Here is a 21,039-nt window from a genome sequence, read left to right as displayed (position 1 = left end):
TCAGCTGACTCCAGTCCTTGCCTTGTGTTGAATGTCATTCCTGTTGTTTGAATGCCATGAAGGAGCGATAAAATCAGAGCGGGCACATGCTGCGATCATATGACAAAAGGTTTGGTTGTTTGTTGAAGCCTGTTGTAAGACAGTAACATGCTTAATGTTAAAAGCTGTTCAGAAATCTAATGATGAAAGAAGGAGAGCGATTGAGGCTGGTGATATCATGGAAATGTGCTTGTCTGCACTGATTGATACGTCTTTGTGCGTTCCCTCTTTCATTTGCGACAGCGTGACTCAGAATGTGTGTGTGCCTGCATGGTAAATTCAATTATAGCATCTATCTGGTTTCGGCTCTCTGGTGTATCTAATGGCTCACTTGCAAAATAATGCAAGTGTCAGTGTTGGCGATCACTTTAGGCAGATTTTGAGCATATGGTCACACATCTCTCACTCTTAGACAGAGAGCTTCAGGGGACTGAAGAGACGGAGGCTCTGCTAATGGTGCTGTAATGACTTGGCATTGCCCCAAAATAAATGCAAGAGTCTGTTCCTCAGAGAAAGGAGCAAACTACATCCCTATGGGAGTGATTCTCAAGTGTATTACAAGAAAAGATCAAGAGCGTAATTAAATATATGTTGTAGACTCATGTTTTGGATTTGGAGTCATTAATAGCCAATGGTAACAAGTTGGCAGTTTTTTATGACTTTAGAGCTGTTCACAGCTGTGTGAGGAATTGCATTTAAGAGTTTTGTTCCAAAACCCAGCAAACTGCCTATGCAGGGAACACTTTAAAGCATCGTAAGCACAGCACTGAGACAAAGAGTGTTCTAAAAGGTAGGCACCTTAATTGTGCTACCTCTTAAGGTACCTCGTTTTGATCAAGGTTTCTAAGGTTACCATCGCATATATCCTTCATGTTCAAGGCAATCCCACAATGCATTGTAAGAAATTTAGTGAAATTCAAGGGTGAGAGAAATGTTAATTAGAAACATTAGAAAGATTAGAAACATTGTTATTGCCCAACTCTATTGAGATCAATTGTATGTCAAGTGTTTGTTTGTGTGGCATGAAGAGATGTTGCCTACTGTATATACAGTAGGTGTTCCAAATCACTCACTTAAGAAGTTTCATGATGTGTAGGATGCTGCCTTAGAAGCTCACTAGGTTTTGGAAATTATCTTCTGGCATATTTGTAAGCTTTATTTTTTTGTAAACTGTCTTCTGTTCTGAATGTGTGACTGTGCACTGTGCATTATTTTTTTTCAAATCCATGTAATGCAACATGTATTTTGAAATACAATGTTATGACTAGGAATGTGTGAATAGGTTTATATGTCTAACCCACATACTGTATGCATTTCTGTTGCAAGCATCCTTAATGGATGGTTATAAAAAAAAACATTATTTTTGACAAAAATAAAGTTGAATCTCCATGAGTCAAACACATTATAAAAAAAGCCCATCTTGCTCCAATTTAGATACATGCATGTCTCCCACACAGTGTTCATTTGTATGGGAGGAACAGTCAGCATTTGCATGTGATAGTATCGGATGCTGCACAGTTTTGCTAATCTTGTTTATTTCTAATAATTAACTTTCCTTTTTTAGATTTACTAATGTGATATATCATGGGATTTTATCAGAGCAGTAAGTTATAATTGTAGACTCTTGAAATACATCTGAAAACATTAGCTTTTCAAAAGGATTATTGAAGCTTGTCAACTTGGATTTGTGTTATATCATTAGTGAATTTATAATAGATTTTTAATTAATATATTTATTTATTTACTTAAACAGGTGCGACACTGTCACGGAATGACCCTCGGACAAAGGAAATTATGGTTAAAACAGGTGAGTTTGTCAACAACTGATGCAGAGAAAAGGTGAGAAACTTGATGATAGGAAGGTATTCTTGACTAGACGGAGATGACGACTGTGGTTCTTGGTTCGCAGGAGATCGTGGAGTGGAGAAGGATGGAAGCACACACCTCAGATGTAATGGAGCGTGATCCTGGAGCTGCGGAGACTGGAGGAAACGATGAAGCTGGGAGAGGGAGACAACACTGAAGAAGAGACAACAGGTGAGTGAAGCAGGTAAGTATCTCAATGAATCTGGGAAGTTTCAGAGAGAGGGTCCACAATGTCGAGATGAGATCGGACATTGAGTGAAGTGAGGTGTGGGCTTTTGAAGGTTGGCTGATGAGGGTGCTGATGACTTGCAGGTGTGTTGAATTAATACTCCGGTGAAATTGAGCATTGTGATTGGGTGATTGAGCCTGACCGATCTGTGACATAACCCCCCCCTCCACGGCCCGCTACTGAGGGCCGAGGACCCCGACGTCGTGGTGGTCTACCTCTCCCTCGGGGTCCTGGACGGTCTGGGTGGTTCGAGTGGAAATCCTCCAGTAGCGTGGGGTCGAGAATGTCATCTCTGGGGATCCATGAACGTTCCTCTGGACCGTAGCCCTCCCAATCCACGAGATATTCTAGGTGACCACCACGGCGCCGGGAGTCCAGAATCTCGTGGACCGAGTAGATGGTTCCTTCCTCCTGGATTAACGGGAGAGGGGGATCCACTGTCGGGCCAGGCTCTGTGGAAACAGGAGGATGAAAAGGTTTAAGGAGTGACACATGAAATGAAGGATGAATTCTGTAATGTGAGGGAAGTTGGAGTTGATATGTGACAGGGTTGATCTGCTTCGTGATCTTGAAGGGACCAACGTATCTGGGACTGAGCTTCATACAGGGCAGGCGCATCCTGATGTCTCGGGTGGACAGCCAAACCTTCTGACCCGGTTGGAAAGAGGGAGTTGTGGCCCTACAAAGGTCGGCTGTCATCTTGGTTCTGCGCACTGCCCTTTGCAGCTGATGGTGTGCTGCGTCCCAGACTCTCTCGCTCTCTCGGAACCAGTAAATCGACAAATGGTACAGCAGATGGTTACCCTGACTAGGGGAACAGGGGAGGCTGGAATCCGAGAATGCACTGGAAGGGAGTGAGTCCAGTGGATGGTTGACGCAGAGAGTTCGGTGCGTACTCGGCCCAGCCTAAAATCTGGTTCCAAGAATCCTAGTGGCCATGGCAGAAGGTTCGCAGGAATCTACCGACTTCCTGAATTTTCTTTTCCGTCTGCCCGTTGGACTGAGGATGATACCCAGATGACAGGCTTATGGTCACACCTAGGAGGGAGAAGGCAGCTTTCCAGACTCTGGATATAAATTGGGGACCTCGGTCTGACACGATGTCTTCTGGGATTCCATAGTATCTGAAGACGTGGTTAAACATTAATTTTGCTCTTTCCATGGCTGTGGGAAGGCCCTTGAGGGGTAGGAGTTGACAGGATTTTGAGAATCGATCAATGATTACAAGGATGCATGTGTGACCATCCGAGGGGGGCAGATCAGTGATGAAATCAACTCCTAGGTGTGACCATGGGCGATTTGGGATAGGCAGCGGAAGGAGCTTGCCGGATGGAAGATGGTGCGGACTCTTTGAGATGGCACAGTCGGGACATCCCTGGGCGAACCTTCTCACATCCCTCGCCATGTTGGGCCACCAGAAGCGGTCTTTTAGCAGCGAGAGGGTGCCGTTGGCCCCTGGGTGGCCAGTGCCCAGACATGCGTGAGTGGAATGAATCAGAGGGGTGCGTTGGGTTCTGGAGACATATTGCAACCCCTGTGGACAGCCCGGCGGAGTGGCTGTGGAGGCATTGGAGGGAGAAGCGGGACTGGAGGTCCATTGGATTGGGTTGACGAAGATCTTCTTGGAAATGATAGTTTCAGGTTCCTCACTGACCTCTTCCGGAGCGTTTAGGCGAGAAAGTGCATCCGCCTTGATGTTCTTTGGACCTGGACGATATGAGATGGTAAAGTTGAAGCGGGTGAAAAATAATGCCCATCTAGCTTGCCGCGGGTTAAGTCGTTTGGCGTCTCGCAAGTACTGGAGATTTTTATGGTCAGTGAGTACCAGGAATGGGTGTTGAGCACCCTCCAGCCAATGCCTCCACTCCTCTAGGGCTAATTTGATAGCCAGGAGTTCTCTATTGCTCTATTTCTCTCCACCGGGCTGAGGTTGCAGGAGAAGAAGGCGCATGGATGGAGCTTGGCTGGTGTCCCCTGCTGCTTAGAAAGCACCGCTCCTACCCCGGTGGTGGAGGCATCGACCTCAACGGTGCCTGTTGGGTTCTGGATGGACCAGGAGCGGCGCACGGGTGAAGGCTCTCTTGAGGGTCTCGAAGGCTTCAGTGGATGTCGGGGACCAGGACAGAGATTTGGGCTTGCCTTTCAGCAGACTGGTGAGTGGATTGGTGATGGAGCTGTAGTTATGGATGAATCTGCGATAAAAGTTGGAGAATCCGAGGAATCGTTGAAGTTCCTTGATGGTGGTTGGAACTGACCAATTCCTGATGGCCTCAACTTTCCCCTCGTCCATCTGGATGCCGCTGTGATCGATGACGTAACCAAGGAACGACACTGAGGATTGGTGGAAGGAACATTTCTCGGCTTTCAGGAAGAGATTGTAGTCTCTCAGGCACTTCAGGACCTCCGCAACGTGGTGGCGATGTTCTGCCATGCTCCGGGAGTATATTAAGATGTCATCTATATAGACGAGGACGAATCGATGGTGATACTCCCGGAGAACCTCATGCATGAAATCCTGGAACATGGAGGGGGCGTGTAACAGTCCTACCCTCAGTGTAACAGTCCTACCCGCAGGTGAAGAGGACCCACGCAGTGACGCACCTGTCTTCGGCTAAGGGGTTTGCCAGTTACTGATTGGACTTGGAAGATTGTCTTGGTGGGGGTTGTTGGGAGATTGAGCTGGCGGCAGAGCGCTCCGGAGATGAAGTTGCCGGCTGACCCAGAATCGAGGAGTGCCTGTACTGAAATGGAAACCCCAGAGACAGTAAGGTTCACAATAGTGGTGAGGGGTTGCATGTTAACAATATCTGGATTTATGACACTCACCAAAGGTCGTGGTGGACGAATGGGGCATGCAGCGATCCCATGCCCACAGGAGCCACAATACAGACATAAACCCTGGGTCAGCCGCCTCTGCCGCTCAGAATAGGACAATCGGGTATGGTCAATTTGCATGGGTTCATGATCTGGTTCTGGCGGGCTGATGGAGTCGGGCAGGCGAAGGAGTGGAGCGTAAGGAGGTGACCGCTGTTCCTCATAGCAAGATTGCATACGGGTGGCACATCGGATGGAGAGTTGTATGAATCCCTCGAGACCACACGAGTCGTCATAAGCAGCGAGTTGGAGCCGCAATCGAGGTTCTAGACCTTGACGGTATGTAGTAAGGAGCGGAGATGGTAGAGTTGCTCACTGACTGTGGGATCAATTGCCGGTCTGCCGAAAACCTCCCTGAAATGAGCAATAAAAGCATCATAAGACAAAGTTATCGGCCCAGCCTGTGCAAATATGGTTTCGGCCCACTGGAGCGCTCGTCCTTTCAATAGGGAAATCAGAAATGCAATCTTGCTCCTTTCGGTTGGATACAGCTGTTGTTGCATCTCAAGTACCAGCGAACATTGGAGCAGGAATCCGTTGCACTCCTCCGCCAAGCCAGAGTAGGGCGTTATTTTGGCCATGGGACTGGTAAGCACCGAAGTAGAAGAACTGGTGTGCCGAGTGTCCGGTGGTGCAGGAGGTGGTGGTGCTGGCGATGGAGTGAGAACCCGCTTGAGGGCATCCACGATCTCCTGGAACGGGTCGGATGCACTCATATTGTTGACTCCTTTGTTGGTCCGATCTTCTGTCACGGAATGACCCTCGGACAAAGGAAATGATGGTTAAAACAGGTGAGTTTGTCAACAACTGATGCGGGTGCAGAGAAAAGGTGAGAAACTTGATAGGAAGGTATTCTTGACTAGACGGAGATGACGACTGTGGTTCTTGGTTCGCAGGAGATCGTGGAGCGGAGAAGGATGGAAGCACACACCTCAGAGATGGAATGGAGCGTGATCCTGGAGCTGCGGAGACTGGAGGAGACGATGAAGCTGGGAGAGGGAGATAACACTGAAGAAGAGACAACAGGTGAGTAAAGCAGGTAAGTATCTCAATGAATCTGGGAAGTTTCAGAGACAGGGTCCACAATGTTGAGATGAGATCGGACATTGAGTGAAGTGAGGTGCGTGCTTTTGAAGGTTGGCTGATGAGGGTGCTGATGACTTGCAGGTGGGTTGAATTAATACTCCGGTGAAAGTGAGCGTTGTGATTGGGTGATTGAGCCTTACCGATCTGTGACAGACACAGCAAGTTTCCATCAACAAGTGATTTGTCTGTTCACTCCGAAAGCAAAGATACTGCAGAAGGTGATGTTTATTATGTAGATATTTAATGTTTTATGTACAGTTATGAGGAGATTTTGGACCAATGAGATAAAATTGTGCAGTATTGCACATCAGGAATAAAAACAAATGACAAAATGTTCTGTTGCCACACGGACTATAATTTGGGAAAATTAAATGTAAGTTTTAAAATTACATTTTGAATTGTATATGTCTGTTGTAAATGAAATCATAGACAGCAAATTTGTGAAAAAAGACACACCTCTCCTCATATGTACACACAAACATGCACACATATAGCCTGTGGCATAACCAAAGGTCACACCGGTTTGCAAAACAGCATGTTCATGAGCCCTGTGTGGTGCAGCATCGACAACCTGTGTGAGAGCGGTAATGTAGGAAGGCTTTGTTTGAAGTGCCGCTTGACGTGTGATTTGAGCTCAAGCTGATGGAGTGCTGGAAGGAGGGACAGAGATGTGTCTGGAGAGAAATGCAGTCATTTGGTGAATTGGAAAACTTACAGATGGAGTCATTAGGGAAGAACATGTTTGTTAGGGTGTGGGTGTGTAGGCAGTGAATGTCACGGAGGGCTGGAAGCACGTGTTGTTGCCTCTGTTAGTGACGCACATGGGAAGGAGATCATCAGGTGATGTCATTATTTGGCATCTCGATTCCTGAAGTGGGCCGGTTTGGCCACGAGGTCAGGTGGACAGGTCAGTTGTGGTGGGTCGATGGCGTCTGCGGGAAGGACAGGGACTTAATGAAGCGAGTGGGGCGCTTTGCTGCTCGGTCGGTGGGGAAGCCGCAGCTGTTCGCCCCTCTGATCCCCACTGTGTTGCTGAGGGAGGAAGTACCCCACTGTGCCCATGTTTACTCAATAATTGATCCTGTCAATCAGCCCTAGGCCTCCCTCCAGTGAACAGGAGAGGGAGAAACAGAGGATGCGGTGGGAGGTGTTAAGGATCTCTTTATTTGCCTTAATCAGGTTCAGAAAACCACATTATGAATGAGAGTTTTAAAGTCAAATCAAATGAATCCTGTTTGCTTTCCTAAATCATGTTCCTGGTCTTACAGTGCCTGGTCTTATTATTCTAAAGATAGTTTTATTATTTTAAAGAAAGAAAGTTTGTGAAATGTTTCTCGAGCATCAAATCAGCATATTAGAATGATTTCCGAAGGATCATGTGACACTGATGCTCAGAGTGCAAATGAGAGTTCACTGTGGGCTTCTCAGAATGATGATGCAGAAATAGAAACTCTATTTTTCCATGCATTTATTCTCTATATATCTCCTAATCACTTTTTCTCTCTCTCATGCTCCAAGCTTTTATTGGATTGAAATGCTATTCATTCTTTTGCTCATTGAAAAGCACTTCGAACTGTATCACATTCCACTGCCACTACTTGCACTGCTATTTTGAAATATATTGCAGCAAAAACTGAGAGAGCTTGGAAAAGAGACAATTTGCAGATAAAGTCGCTGAAGGTAATGGCGATACCTGTTATCCTGTGGCTGGACTATTCGGTATTGCCAAATTTCCTGAACTTATTTAGAGCTGATTTGAAGAAACATTGAGTATCATGTGTCGTGGTGGGTACATTGAAAGGATGTTTGTGTAGTCAGTATTGATTGTACGAATGCATTCAGCAGCATGTAGAGAACACTGATGGCTCAGAGACCATATTAACTCTGAGTACTGACTTATGGCAGACAGGAGAGAGCCTGTTGCCACGGATACCGTTCATAGTCTCTCTATTGCTCTTTCTCAGATTGCAATGGCTGTAGTCTCTATTCTCTCTATGTTCCTCTCACACTCTTTTGCTTATTATAAAAGCTACAATAATGTATATGTATTAAGTTACCAGCAACAAGTATTTAAAGAAATACTATGAGAAATGGCAAAATTATAGCCAAAAACATAGCAAAACATAGCAAATTGTAGCACAGAGATGTCAGAGCCATACTGTAGGGAAAAAGGTCACTTTTTGCATTAGAATCTTTTTTAATTGTAATTGTAACATTGTAAAATTAAATGTATTAAACCCATGCAGAGCATGTGCACAAGATGATTTCATTTTGAAGATTATACAGCCTTTTTAGAACACTATTACTTTTGAAATGTTTCTCTTTGTATTTATCACATTCTTTTATTTAAATATCCTAAACATATACTGTCTATTTTACCAAAACATATGTTGATTTTACTGTTTATGCCAATGCCAACGTGTTGCTATCATGCTACTAGAACAAGGACTAAACAAAATCTGGGCTTAATTTAATTAACACAAACTGAGGGAAAGAAAGGCATAGAAGAGAGAGACACTTCCCCAGAGGTCTGTGCTCTAGTTGCCTGTTCTATTTGTACTGAACTGCCTCTATCTTCTCTGTCTTAAGCAGATTTGGGTTCTTTTATTTACTGTTTTTTCGTCCCCACACACCCTGGCAGAAATTGGCAGGTGCCTACATAGCAAAATCCAACATTTTTCTGTACACATGCAAATCAGTGGCTGACTGTGAACTCACAACCACCAGGGGTCCTGAAAACAACTGCTGCTCTCTTTCATTTGACAAGAGAGTGTGTGTGTGTGTGTGTGTGTGTGTGTGTGTGTGTGTGTGTGTGTGTGTGTGTGAGCCAGAAAGAGAGCAAATATTTTACACATGCACACTGAAACATGCTCTAGGGGTCCCAGCACCATGAAAACCTGGAAATATTAGGAAGTTATTTTATTAGTTTGGAAATTTCTATAGTGAGTGTAGATTTAAAAATAAAAAGAAGAAGAAAAAAAAAGACAATCCATAGTGGTTCAGTTTGTCAGATTTGTGAGTGAATCATTCTTTCAAGTTGTTTCTTTTTAAATGAGTAAGTTAAACAGATTCACAAATCAAATATTAGGACTTGAGCAAGGAATTAGGATTTAAACAATGCAATTGTTTAGTTTATTTTATGGACAAGTATGAAGGTCCTTGCACACTCCGAAATTTTCGTATGCATTTTTTCGTATCCGTCATCTTTTCTATCAAAATGCTTGCTACACAAGCGAAAACGCAAAAAATTTAACCTGATCTGAATTTTTTATGACAGATGAAAGTTTCGGAGGCACACACGTTTCGGAGTAAACGTGATTGACACAATGTGAGGTCATATTTATTTTTTAATGTGCAAAAATTTTGGACGAGAATTTCGGACTCAGTGTGCAAAGACCTTAAGTAATGACGAGTGAAAAGTTTTTGTATACTCAAGTATGTGCTGTTTAACTTTTCACAGTGAGCACAGTAACAGAGTGTGATATTGTGTTAATATGCATTCCAATGACCAAACATCAGTCTTAAGTATGTACTCTTCCTTAACATTCCTCCTCAACTCCGTTTGAATATATGATCCTGGCCACTATTATCGCCAACTGCATTGTCCTGGCCTTGGAGCAGCACCTGCCTGGAGAGGATAAGACGCCCATGTCAAAGAGACTTGTGAGAACATGGCTACACTCTTACATATACATATATAAACTACACATGAAGCATTGTTATCCTTATCTCCTCTTTCAACTGATTTTTAATTTGTAAGAAACATTGTTTATCCTTTATCATTTATTATGAATGAATCAATTTGGCCTAGTTATCTAGTTATAGATGCATTTCTAGCAATTTGTGTAATGAGAAAACCTACTATTCTGGATCACGGTCTAGACACCACAGTTATTCTTTAAATGTAGCACAGCCCTTCTCTCTTGTGCGCTCATATTCTTTTTTTCCTTATATTTTATTTTCTTCCCCCATTGAATCACTCACAACAAGCTAATTATTCCCATCCACATAGTGTTTCGTTACTGTTTTACTTCATTGACATATTTCTAAGGACTGCTTGTTTAAACAGAGGCAAGTAGTGGCACTCTTACCTCAGCAAGTAAAACCTCAATTAAAACTTAATAATGATTAAATGTTAATAATGAATTTGTTGAATAGAACATTCAAAATCTGATGAGCACCCTACCTGGCATTTTTGGCATTTTTAGGTCAAGTTTGAATTCTATTTTTTTCCCCCTTTTATATAGGTGGCTTCTGTTGTCTTACACCCAATCCGTTCTCTTTTTTCAGGAAAAAACAGAGCCCTACTTTATAGGAATGTTTTGCTTTGAAGCTGGAATAAAAATCATCGCTTTGGGATTTGTATTTCACAAGGGCTCGTACCTGAGGAACGGCTGGAACGTCATGGACTTCATTGTTGTCCTTAGTGGGTGAGTGGCAAGTGCTACTATCTTCTGAATGACGCTGGGTTTGCTGATTTTTAAACCACTGGTTATGAATTTCAGTGCATGGTTTCATTCCACCTTTGCTTACAGATCAGAGTTAGTCAGTTCAATCTTTTGATAGTTTCCTTGTATTTTGCACTGTTGAAAATGAGAATGTTTCCTTGCGGGCAACATTCTCCATTGGCAAGATGTTGCACAACACAAGGTTGTGGATTTGCTGAAATTTGCTGGACTTTTGCCTCATTTAACCTCATTAAACTCTGCTTGATTGAATCATCTGGGGAGAGTGTTAACTTTCAGACCAGACTGAGTGGAAAAATGAACAGCACCTTGAAAACACTCTATCGCCAAGAACAGATATTGCTTTAGCGCTGTCAAAAAAAAAAGTGTCAAGAAGTGCGCTCCTCAAGGGAAAAGCTGCTGCAGCTTTCATTTGCAGAGTAAACCACAATTTAGAAGCTTGGGTGAAGGGCAGTGGCCATTTTGCTCAGTTCCGTAATGTTTTTCATTAGTTTTTTTCATAGAGGGCAGTTATCTAAAAGAGAAAGAAAGAAGCGAAAGAAAGACACAGAAGACACAGACATACACAGTGCAACGTAACGATACATATGAAATATTAATCGCTGTCATAGTGTTAAAGTACAAAGGGAGATGGGCTTCTTAGAGAATTGTACATGATTCCAACTCGCTTTCATTATTGATGAGCTCTGGATCTTTGTCTGGATTAAGAGAGAAAGAAAATCCGAGAAAGACTTTAACCTCTCAAGCTCAATTTCTCATGGGCCTGTAAAATGTATACTGACACCTGACACACACACACACACAGCAATAACTACACACACAAACACCCTTGTATATACACCACTGTGCCTGTAAGTCAGGACAAAGTTGGTTATACACATCATAAAGGGAAGTAATCATCAGCAGCAAGATATAATCATTTTAGAGACAGCACAGTAGAAGCACTGAGGTCTCGTAATCATAAGGTTCAGACTGGTTGAAGTATAATTAATTTGATGACTGAGAGTCTAAAAACTCTTTAATATGACTCATATCAAGAAATGTCCTCAGTATGTTTCCACAATGCTGGTTTTGCCCCCAGCTCCATGGTCCTTCTGTACTTACACTACTGTACAAAACTTTGGGATCAGTATCTCACCAAGTATGGTCACCAAGGCTCCATTTATTTAAGCAAAAATATTGGTAATATTGTGGAGTAATATACTATTTCAACGTTTTGAATATAAAAATGTTATATAGGTTTTAAAGTGGATTTATTCCTGTAAAGGAAAGGGGGAAGTGGTGTGTGTCCAAGTATGGTGTTCCATACTCGGAATTTGTGCTCTGCATTTAACCCATCCAAGTGTACACACAGTAGTGAACATAATGGTAAAGCATAATAATTTCAGCAGCCATTACTCCAGTCTTCAGTGTCACATGATCTGTCTGAAATCATTCTAATGCTGATTTGTTGCTTCATACAAGAAAAAAGATTTTCTTACTGTTATCAGTGTTGATAAACCTTTTTGCTGTTTAATATTTTTGTGGAAAATGTACTATATATTTTTCAGGATTCTTTGATGAATAGAATATTCAAAAGAATATAATTATTATTTTTTTAAATGACAAAGATTTTACTATCTCCTTTGATCAATTTAACACATTGTTGCTGAATAAAAATATTACATTAAAAAAATCTGTCTAAAAACTTTAGTAGTGTATATGCTAAATAAATTATACTTTTTTCATTCATTCATTAGACTGATTCAGATCGATAAGCTATGAGATGGTGAGTTTTTTTGGATTTGTTCACTAAATAAAAGTCATTTGTTCATTAACTGGGTATTACGGTCATACAGCATGTTTTTTTGTTAGCAGCTAGTGCAGACAATGCAATAGAAAGACATTTTGTCTATTTATTGTCGTTTTTTCTCATCACATTCATACTACAAGCTAAAATGAGATTCAGTAGCAGCATTGCTGAATAGTGGTAAAACATGTAAAAAGTGATTGTACTATTTATTAATTTCTGTAGAATATCTGTTGTGTAATGTGTATATGATAATGATTCATTTCTTAATGTCTTTGTCGTTGTGTTGTACATATTGATGTTTCTGTATGTGCACAGGATCAGTTTCTGGCATTCTAGTTAGATTTGTGTACTAGCAGTACCCACATAATGATATTCCTGATTATCTGGTAATCTTTGGTTGATGAGGTCAGAGTTAAAATTGATTGAACTTTGAGTGTCGTTACTACACTTGACCTGTGTGCAAGGTGTTGCCTGCTGTAGCTGGATAAACTCCTAGAATACATAATTTTGCTGATGGAACAAAGCTGTGAAGTAGGGGTGGGAGAAAGAATCCATTCACCTAACTATCGCAATTCTTTTTAAAATGTGCTTTGATGGTGTGCTTTCACGGTGCTTTGATAAAGTCATACTACGATCGGTCTGCGTGTGCAGTGCCGCTGCATTAGATGACGTCGTATGCATTTCAAGCTGGCGCAAAACAAAACCATGGCGGAGGGAGAGGATAAAACCTCTTCCAGAATTCTTTCTGCACCTTCACGTTTTGAATCCCAAGTGTGAAAACACTTTGAATTTTACACACTGCCGGGAAAACATGACTAAACATGACTAAAACGGTATGCAAAGTAACATAGCACTTTTATTTATTTTTTCTACTCATTTTGTAAAACATTTGACAATTATATTCATGTGCAAGTTCAGGGTTTTGGTACTTAAGTTGAAAGTTTCATGGTTCAAGGTACTTTGAATATACACTGTGTATGTGTATGCTCCTGAAATAAAAGTTCAGAAAGATGTGATGCATTGTTTTTGTTTATAAGACTCATCATATACAGTCTCTTTAAGGGTATGATCAAGTATTTTCCATTGTCTAGTCTTTAATAAGCAAGCAAAAATCACAATAAATTGTAATATCGAATTGCAATAGTTATATAATCGCTCAATTACTCAATTATCGCAAATATTGAATCGGCACACAAGATTCGGGATAGTATTGAATCGGCAGATTAGCGTATCGTCCCAGCCCTAGTGTGAAGTCAGTAGTATTTATTTTGCATATGTTTAGATGAAATGTAGGCAGCCAGATCTGCACAAGTTTTCTCTGTTCCTTTTACTTGCACTTATCCTGTCTATGTTCCTCCATCTAGTTGAAATGGTGAGGCAGTATTTCATCAAAGCCTTGCGCCCTCATTAGGAGTTGAATGAAGATGATAAGATCTGGTGGTATCAGATGAGTCTTAGTCACTCATTAGATTTTAATGAAGTCATGTGCACAGAGAACAAGAAGAAAGAACAGAGAATGAATGAGAGAGAGAGAATGAGAGAGCGAGAGAGAGACAGGAAGAGAGTGGAAAGCTCATCAAATATATGACATCATTGTTACTACATAAAAACTGCATTCAAAATTGAAGGTAATTGCAGTTATTATTTTCAATTTACAAATTTTATGTCATTATTAAATAACAATTTACTGTTGTAAAAGCTTTCATCAATGGCATGCCAAGTAATTGATTACAAATGCACAACGCCTTTTGTCCTACTCTTTCGGGACAAAAAGCATTTCAGTTCATGAAGGCAAACTTTATTTTTATTTGAAATAACATGGACTGATGAGTCATGCATCATAAGACCAGGAATGTGTCTTAAAGTCGGCATGAAACGGAAGTTGCGATTGTCTTTTTTCTCTACTGTGACATATATCCAAGTGAAACGGCATCTGAAATGAGAGGGCGGGACTTGATTTCGTCCTTCAAGAATTGATTGGATTGTTGGAAGTTTGGGCGTTACTAACAAAATGGAGGCAGATATGAAATGCCAGTTTTCAGATAGTGGTGGGGGATTTCTCGCCACTGGATTCAACGCTGACACCCAAGCATGAATAAATGTTTAATTATTAGGGATGATAACCACGATCAATGGCACAAAACATGTCTAAACAGAGAGAGAGAGAGAGAGAGAGACTGCCTGAATGACTGAGCACATCCTCCATCAAGTTAAGTCATACATTCATGAAGCAAATTAGTTTGCGATGTCCTAAGAGTAATGTTGTCGTAATATCCTAATATCTTTTCAGTGTTTAAGGGTTACGTACTTCCTCATGACTGGTGTCAGTGCTATAAAGTGAAGCATCAGCTTCAGCTTTTCCCCCTGTCGTTTATCCCAGTGTTTACCCCTTACATCACTAGCTCCGCCCTTGCGCCATTACTCGTGACCGGAAGAGAAGAGGAGTTGTTTTGAGGGGAAGGGGTTAACGTTTTTGATTAAAGATTACAAGGACACATGAATTTAAAAAAAATAATGAAGTGCACGGATAAATTATTTATAATAAACACTACAGTATTCCATCAAAAAATCAGAATTTCCAATTTTGATTTAATGCTGACTTTAAAGTAAATTGGTTCAGTTTTTAGGTTTTTTAAGCACGTATTGCCTGGTTCATCCAAACACTCAGCATTGCATTGAAGCATTTGTTGACACTAAATTCATGTGTTCTTGTGTCCTTTCCAGTGTCGCTGCATTCACAGTTATCAGTGTATGTGGGTGTGTTTTTGTGCTAGTTATCATTCCTCTGCTCCTGACTGTGTCTTAGCAGCTTTGTGTACAGGAAGTACAGATTAGCGCAGTATGGTGGCATGGTGCAGAAGTCTGATTGTATAGTCGCTGTGAGTAGGTGGATAAATGGGTTGCCAGTCCTTCCTTAAAGCCTATTATCGGCTGGCTCAGGACTCCAGTCATTTAAATGCAAATGGTGTCTTTGCAATCTTGGGTCTGGTTGCAAGTCAACATCTAGCACCCCGAATCTTGGGGAATGAGAGGACCTCATCCCTAATGGTGTTAATAAGCACTCGTGTCTACTAGTCACCCGCCCCTACTTTAAGCTGTAGGCATGTGGCATGGTGTACTCCCCTCGCACGGTCTATCTGTGTCTCTCTGGCTCTGCCAAACACGTAGAGCTCTCTCAGAGAACCTGATAAGCATCTATCAAATCCACCAACATCGGTCTGTGCTGCCAATTGTATGAAAACGTGCGTGCGTGACAGTAAACATGATTTCTTTGGATGATGAAAATTATGAATTCCTCTAGTGCAAAAGCAAACAGCAGTACTAAAAACAGTAATTTTTTACTTTAAAACATATTTAACCCTCACATGTTCAAGTGTTGATGTTGGTTCTATTGTTTTTCCCTATTAAACGTGTTTTTAGGGAGCCATTACTTTTAAGAAGTGGAATTTTTAGGCCTATTTTTGAGTGTTGCAAAATTGTAACTCTGAGCTTTTAAAGAGGCAATGAAAGAGAATTCATTTTGAATTGACCTCTATAAAAGTCTTTAGGCTCTCCCCTTTTTTTTTTTTTTTTAGGAACGCTTGTGTCAGGGTTGAGTGAAGGGATAGAGCGAGGACTCAGTACTGCAGAGAATGGGCTTTATTAATAATAAAAATAAACAAAACCAACCAAAACTACCCCGTAGGGGAAAAACAGGACAGCTGGCAGGCTTGGTAAGGCAGGACAGGACAGGACAGGGCAGGGCAGGGCAGGGCAGGGCAGGGCAGGGCAGGGCAGGGCAGGGCAGGGCAGGGCAGGGCAGGATCAGCACAAGACAGGGGAAGTTACGACGACGAACTGGCACAGGACTGCAAACACAAGGAGCTTATAAAGGGAGCAAATGAGGAGGGCAATGAGGTAACAGGCGGGGCAAATTAACCAATAATTAGGAAACAAGGTGGGTGGGGTCAAGACAATTGACATGAGAGCACATGGCACATAGAACTAAACAAGACCAGCCATGTGCTCAAACAAAACAAAAACACAAGCACATGGCCAGCAAAACAATTCACTAGCCATGTGCAAAACAGGACACGAACACGCAGCTAATGAGAAGACTCATAAGCCGCGTGTTCACAAAAACAAACACGAAAGCAGGCAAACAAAACACACACACACACAGAGGACAGAGGAGCGCACGGCCCAAGCGAACTCGAAATCGCACGCTCCCCAGCAAGAACAAACCTGGAGCGTGAGTGTCCGAACCCCGACACGAAACCAGAACCGAGTCTGAACAAGACAGGAGTGCCGGGATCCGAACACCACGCCCCAACATGAAACAGAGCACGCAGACAAGAGAGCTCGAGCACACTCGAAGCCATGCGCTCACCAGAAAACAAGACAAGAAGGGAGTGTCAGGGCTCCATCACAAAACCATGAATAAACTAGACCGAAGTGACAGAACCCTGACAGCTTGTGCTCCTAATTAAAAATTTAGGAGCACGGTCAAAAATTTAGGAGCACCTTCAAATCAATAATCAAAGAATCTGATCAAAAATTAACCTTCCCATTACGAGGTGATATTTGACTCTGTTAAAGTGATTTACAGGTAATTTAGTTTTTACCTTTGTAATGGCATTTTTCTCACTTTATTAAAAGTATGTCATCTTTTATTTAAAAAAAAAATATATATATATATATATATATTTATAAGCTTTTTATAATTTCTAAATAAAACAACAGAATAAAAACAAGTGGAATAAGAAGTAGAATAAGATACCAATCAAATTAAATCAGTATTTAAGAAATAAATTTGTACTACAGAAGTGGCACAGAAGAACACACAAGTGGCTTGTAGGTGTATTTTCAGATGTTTAATGAGGCTCAGAGTGCAATTAAATTAATAAATTCCTGTTGAGGTAAATGTTTTAAATATACAATTTTGAATGTAGAAATATTAAATTATTTAATTAACAGAAAAGATACGTTAAAAATTAAACTAAAACTGCCAGTAGGTGGCGGTATGTCACTGATTTGATCACTGAATCATTCAATTGATTAGTTCGAAGGGCTCATCGATTCATCCAGGAATGAAGTACGTGACTGTCTTTATGAATGGGTAATTGAATCATTGACTCACTAGATTAGTTTAAAAACGCAGTTCATTCATAAACGAAACACTGCTGTGTTTGAATGGAGATGCACAGCGGCTTGGCTGGGACTTTGTTTGAAACTATTTTCATTGATGAAATAGAGCAAAATAAGGCAATAGTGTTGTAGTCAGACAATATAAGTCACTTAATATTAACTTCTTGTTTAATGAACTGTTGTGTTAAATCAATATCACATTTAAAAACTCCCTTAATAATAAGCTGTCACTCATCTTAGTTCATCGCGATCTCACAAAACTCCATTATAATCAACGAAGCTCCTTACACTGCGCAATGAATCCCTTATTTACACTCTGTCAACACTTTTTTTGTTATAATGAGAGAATATGCCTGTGATACATTACTCAACGCTGCAAAAACACGTAAGTACGTTAGAAACCTTTAAAGCTCACTAAGGGCAGACTGGGTTGGGTCATGCTGATCGGGTCAGTTGCACTGGTGCTCCTAAATATTTTTTCATAGTCGCACGCAGTAGTTTTCAGTCACAAATGCGACTGAAATGGTCGCAGTGTAGAGCCCTGAACAGGGTCAAGCACAGTAGTAGGCAGAGACCATGTTGTGTGAATTTGGCTTGCTGGAAGATTCAAATTGTTAATAATTTCCTGCCATACTTGTTGCTAGGTGCTGTTATATGCCATTTTAACTCGAATGGTCAGACTATGACTAACATTAGCACGCTTTTCTGTATTTCATCAAAATTCCCACCGTCATTGTACTGTTGACCCTATGTTCAACATTCATATCCACCTGTTATAATTAGATTAGAAAAGCAGAATCACAGTGTTGGAAAAACACACTAAGGTCCAATTAATGCTAGGTTTTCATGCTTGGTGACAGGTAACAAATATAAACACACATCCTAATGAGATTATGTGCCTGGTCTGCTTCACATAAGACCAGCGGTAGCCTAATTATCATAAACAGCTGTTGATTAATTGATTGATCAGTTTAAATCTGCGCTCCCCATCTCCCCGCGGTTGTTTACTGTAAAGAAACCGTGGCGTAAGACTTCAATAATTTCTACTTTTGGCAAACAGGCAGAATCATATAGGAGCTCTCCCTCCTGACAGGAGTTATGAGTTCGTCTGCCGGGAGCCTGTCGCACCACGGAAGGTGTCCACGCTCTGACAGGACAGACAGCTGTCATCCGTGCACGGCCCCCATTGTTCTAGCAAGGCTTTACACCCACGCTATTTTTAAGAAGCGTTAGGCTCGAAGGGACAATGCTATAATAGAGGGAGCTGGGTGACACGAGAGCAGGGAGAAAGAGCTTGCCTTAGGTTTACCACAGCTCACCTGTCACATGCTTGCTGGAAGAAACCCAGCTGATATATTCATAATGAGGAGCATATAGAAGACACCATCATCTGGACTAGTAGACAACACTAGTTTGCACTTGGAGAGAAATATGGGTTGCATCCTTTTTCCCATATTTCTGCGACACACTAAAAGTATGTACTTCACTGGTGATGGGAAGGTACATAATTTTGAATATGTAGTGAGACAGCATGGCAGTATTCTTACCATGATTATTAAAATGGTAATATTTAAGGCATGTTAAATTAAGCAAGCTTATCAATTATTGATATAAATGTTTGCTTTGCAATCCGGGGACCTATAGCACTACTTTTTAATGCATTAGGGTTTAGGATGCATTAATCCAATTCTTGCATTTATACGACCACCTATGAGAACATGCATGTAAGCTACGCTTATGTGTTTCATGTGCACACGTTTTGTGTTAATTATAGTGCCTGTCTGCTAGCAGCTCCTTTACTGAGCCACGTGACTAGCACAATACAGCTTCTTCTGGATAATGCGTTCACACACTCTATCATTACCTCAGCTGCTGATGTAAGAACAGCAGGCTTGAGTCTTGACTATGAGACGCAGATGCTGCAGTGAACAGGAACAGTGTGAAACTCCATGTCACCCTGAACCCTGAACTGTTGTTACTATAAAAATATTTTTTATTTATTTAATTTTTATTGCTATCAAACACTTTTGTACAATTTTATGTTTTACACTTAGGCCTATAATAAAAAAAAAATATGTTTAATGACAATATTTCATTAAATTTCTGAACCTTAAAAAAACACCCTAGACAACCTTTTTTGTACCTTTAGCACTTCTAGATGTAAATGACCACCAGAATGATTATCTAACCACATTATACCGGCATATTTTGCATTGTCTTCATCTTCAATTAGGCAGGTTAATTTTCAGAAAATGTGGACAGTCATATGTTAACGTTCCTATGGTTCTACAAATTATGACCCATCTGTTGCATTTACTTCCCATAAATAGTAGTGTTGAGTTGTGACCATTAGATTGTCTGCTCAGTGCATCACATGTGCCATGAAATTAAAATATGTGGAAATATATTGCAGTTGTTTGTTTTGAAACAGTCTTGCAATTGTGACCAGTCTAACTTCTATTATACAGCTGCTTTTTCTAACCAAGCTCTTTGCCTGATATATGCATTAATTTTGCTGCAACTGGTGTATAGATGGATGATCTTTAAAGACTGCAGGCATCCAGTTGTCATTCAGATGCTCTGGACCAATCAGCTGTCAGCTTGATTGATGTATATGGACAAGGTGGGGGGTCTGAGCAAAAGACCTCACCCCCTGCAGCTTACTTGTGATGTATTGGTTCCATATGGTGCTCCAGGATCCTATAGTATGTTGATAAATTGTACTCTACTGCTTGATCTAATCAGAATTAAAGGGGGCACAAAAAGGCAGATTCATTGATTCACAAAGCACTTCTGTGTTTTGCTCAGAGACATGCAACGGTTCTTCTTTGGCTTTGCTAGGATTTTCCCCCAAATTCCATTATATATTATAGACACTGATCTAAATGACTGGATTGCTCGTAGCATTCTAAACTGCCAGCAGGTGGTGAAGCCACTGGAAGTGTTTGAGCGACCATATTGCTATTCCCTACCGACAGAGGGCATCAATGACTGACAGCCTCATCAATGACCTGACATAAAATCACCCAATTTTCAGCATATCGGTTGCGCAGGATTATTTTTTAGTATAAAAGTATGTAAATTAATTGTTACTTCGGATGGTATCTGTAAAGATCAGGGTCTTTTCAGGCAGGATAAGCAATACAGGTCCTTCTCAAAAAATTAGCATATTGTGATAAAGTTCATTATTTTCTGTAATGTACTGATAAACATTAGACTTTCATATATTTTAGATTCATTACAACACAACTGAAGTAGTTCAAGCCTTTTATTGTTTTAATATTGATGATTTTGGCATACAGCTCATGAAAACCCAAAATTCCTATCTCAAAAAATTAGCATATTTCATCCGACCAATAAAAGAAAAGTGTTTTTAATACAAAAAAAGTCAACCTTCAAATAATTATGTTCAGTTATGCACTCAATACTTGGTCGGGAATCCTTTTGCAGAAATGACTGCTTCAATGCGGCGTGGCATGGAGGCAATCAGCCTGTGGCACTGCTGAGGTGTTATGGAGGCCCAGGATGCTTCGATAGCGGCCTTAAGCTCATCCAGAGTG

At 41.1% G+C, this 21,039-nt stretch overlaps 1 protein-coding gene across 1 annotated transcript in view; it reads left to right on the top strand.

Annotated features, from left to right (window-relative positions):
- The window catches only part of LOC306847872 (voltage-dependent R-type calcium channel subunit alpha-1E-like), a gene marked incomplete at both ends in the record, with an annotated part of 108,314 nt that overhangs the window by 26,946 nt on the left and 60,329 nt on the right, over positions 1 to 21,039 (top strand). Inside the window, 2 exons of the mRNA XM_079382090.1 lie at positions 9,652 to 9,757; positions 10,385 to 10,524. Coding sequence (XP_079238216.1) covers positions 9,652 to 9,757; positions 10,385 to 10,524 — 246 coding nt within the window. The remainder of the gene's footprint in view (positions 1 to 9,651; positions 9,758 to 10,384; positions 10,525 to 21,039) is intronic.

Source organism: Barbus barbus (genome assembly GCF_936440315.1).
Source record: "Barbus barbus genome assembly, chromosome: 28".
NCBI lineage: Eukaryota > Metazoa > Chordata > Actinopteri > Cypriniformes > Cyprinidae > Barbus > Barbus barbus.
The sequence above is the reverse complement of the archived record's forward strand: the minus strand, read 5'-3'. Positions and strand labels throughout refer to the sequence as shown.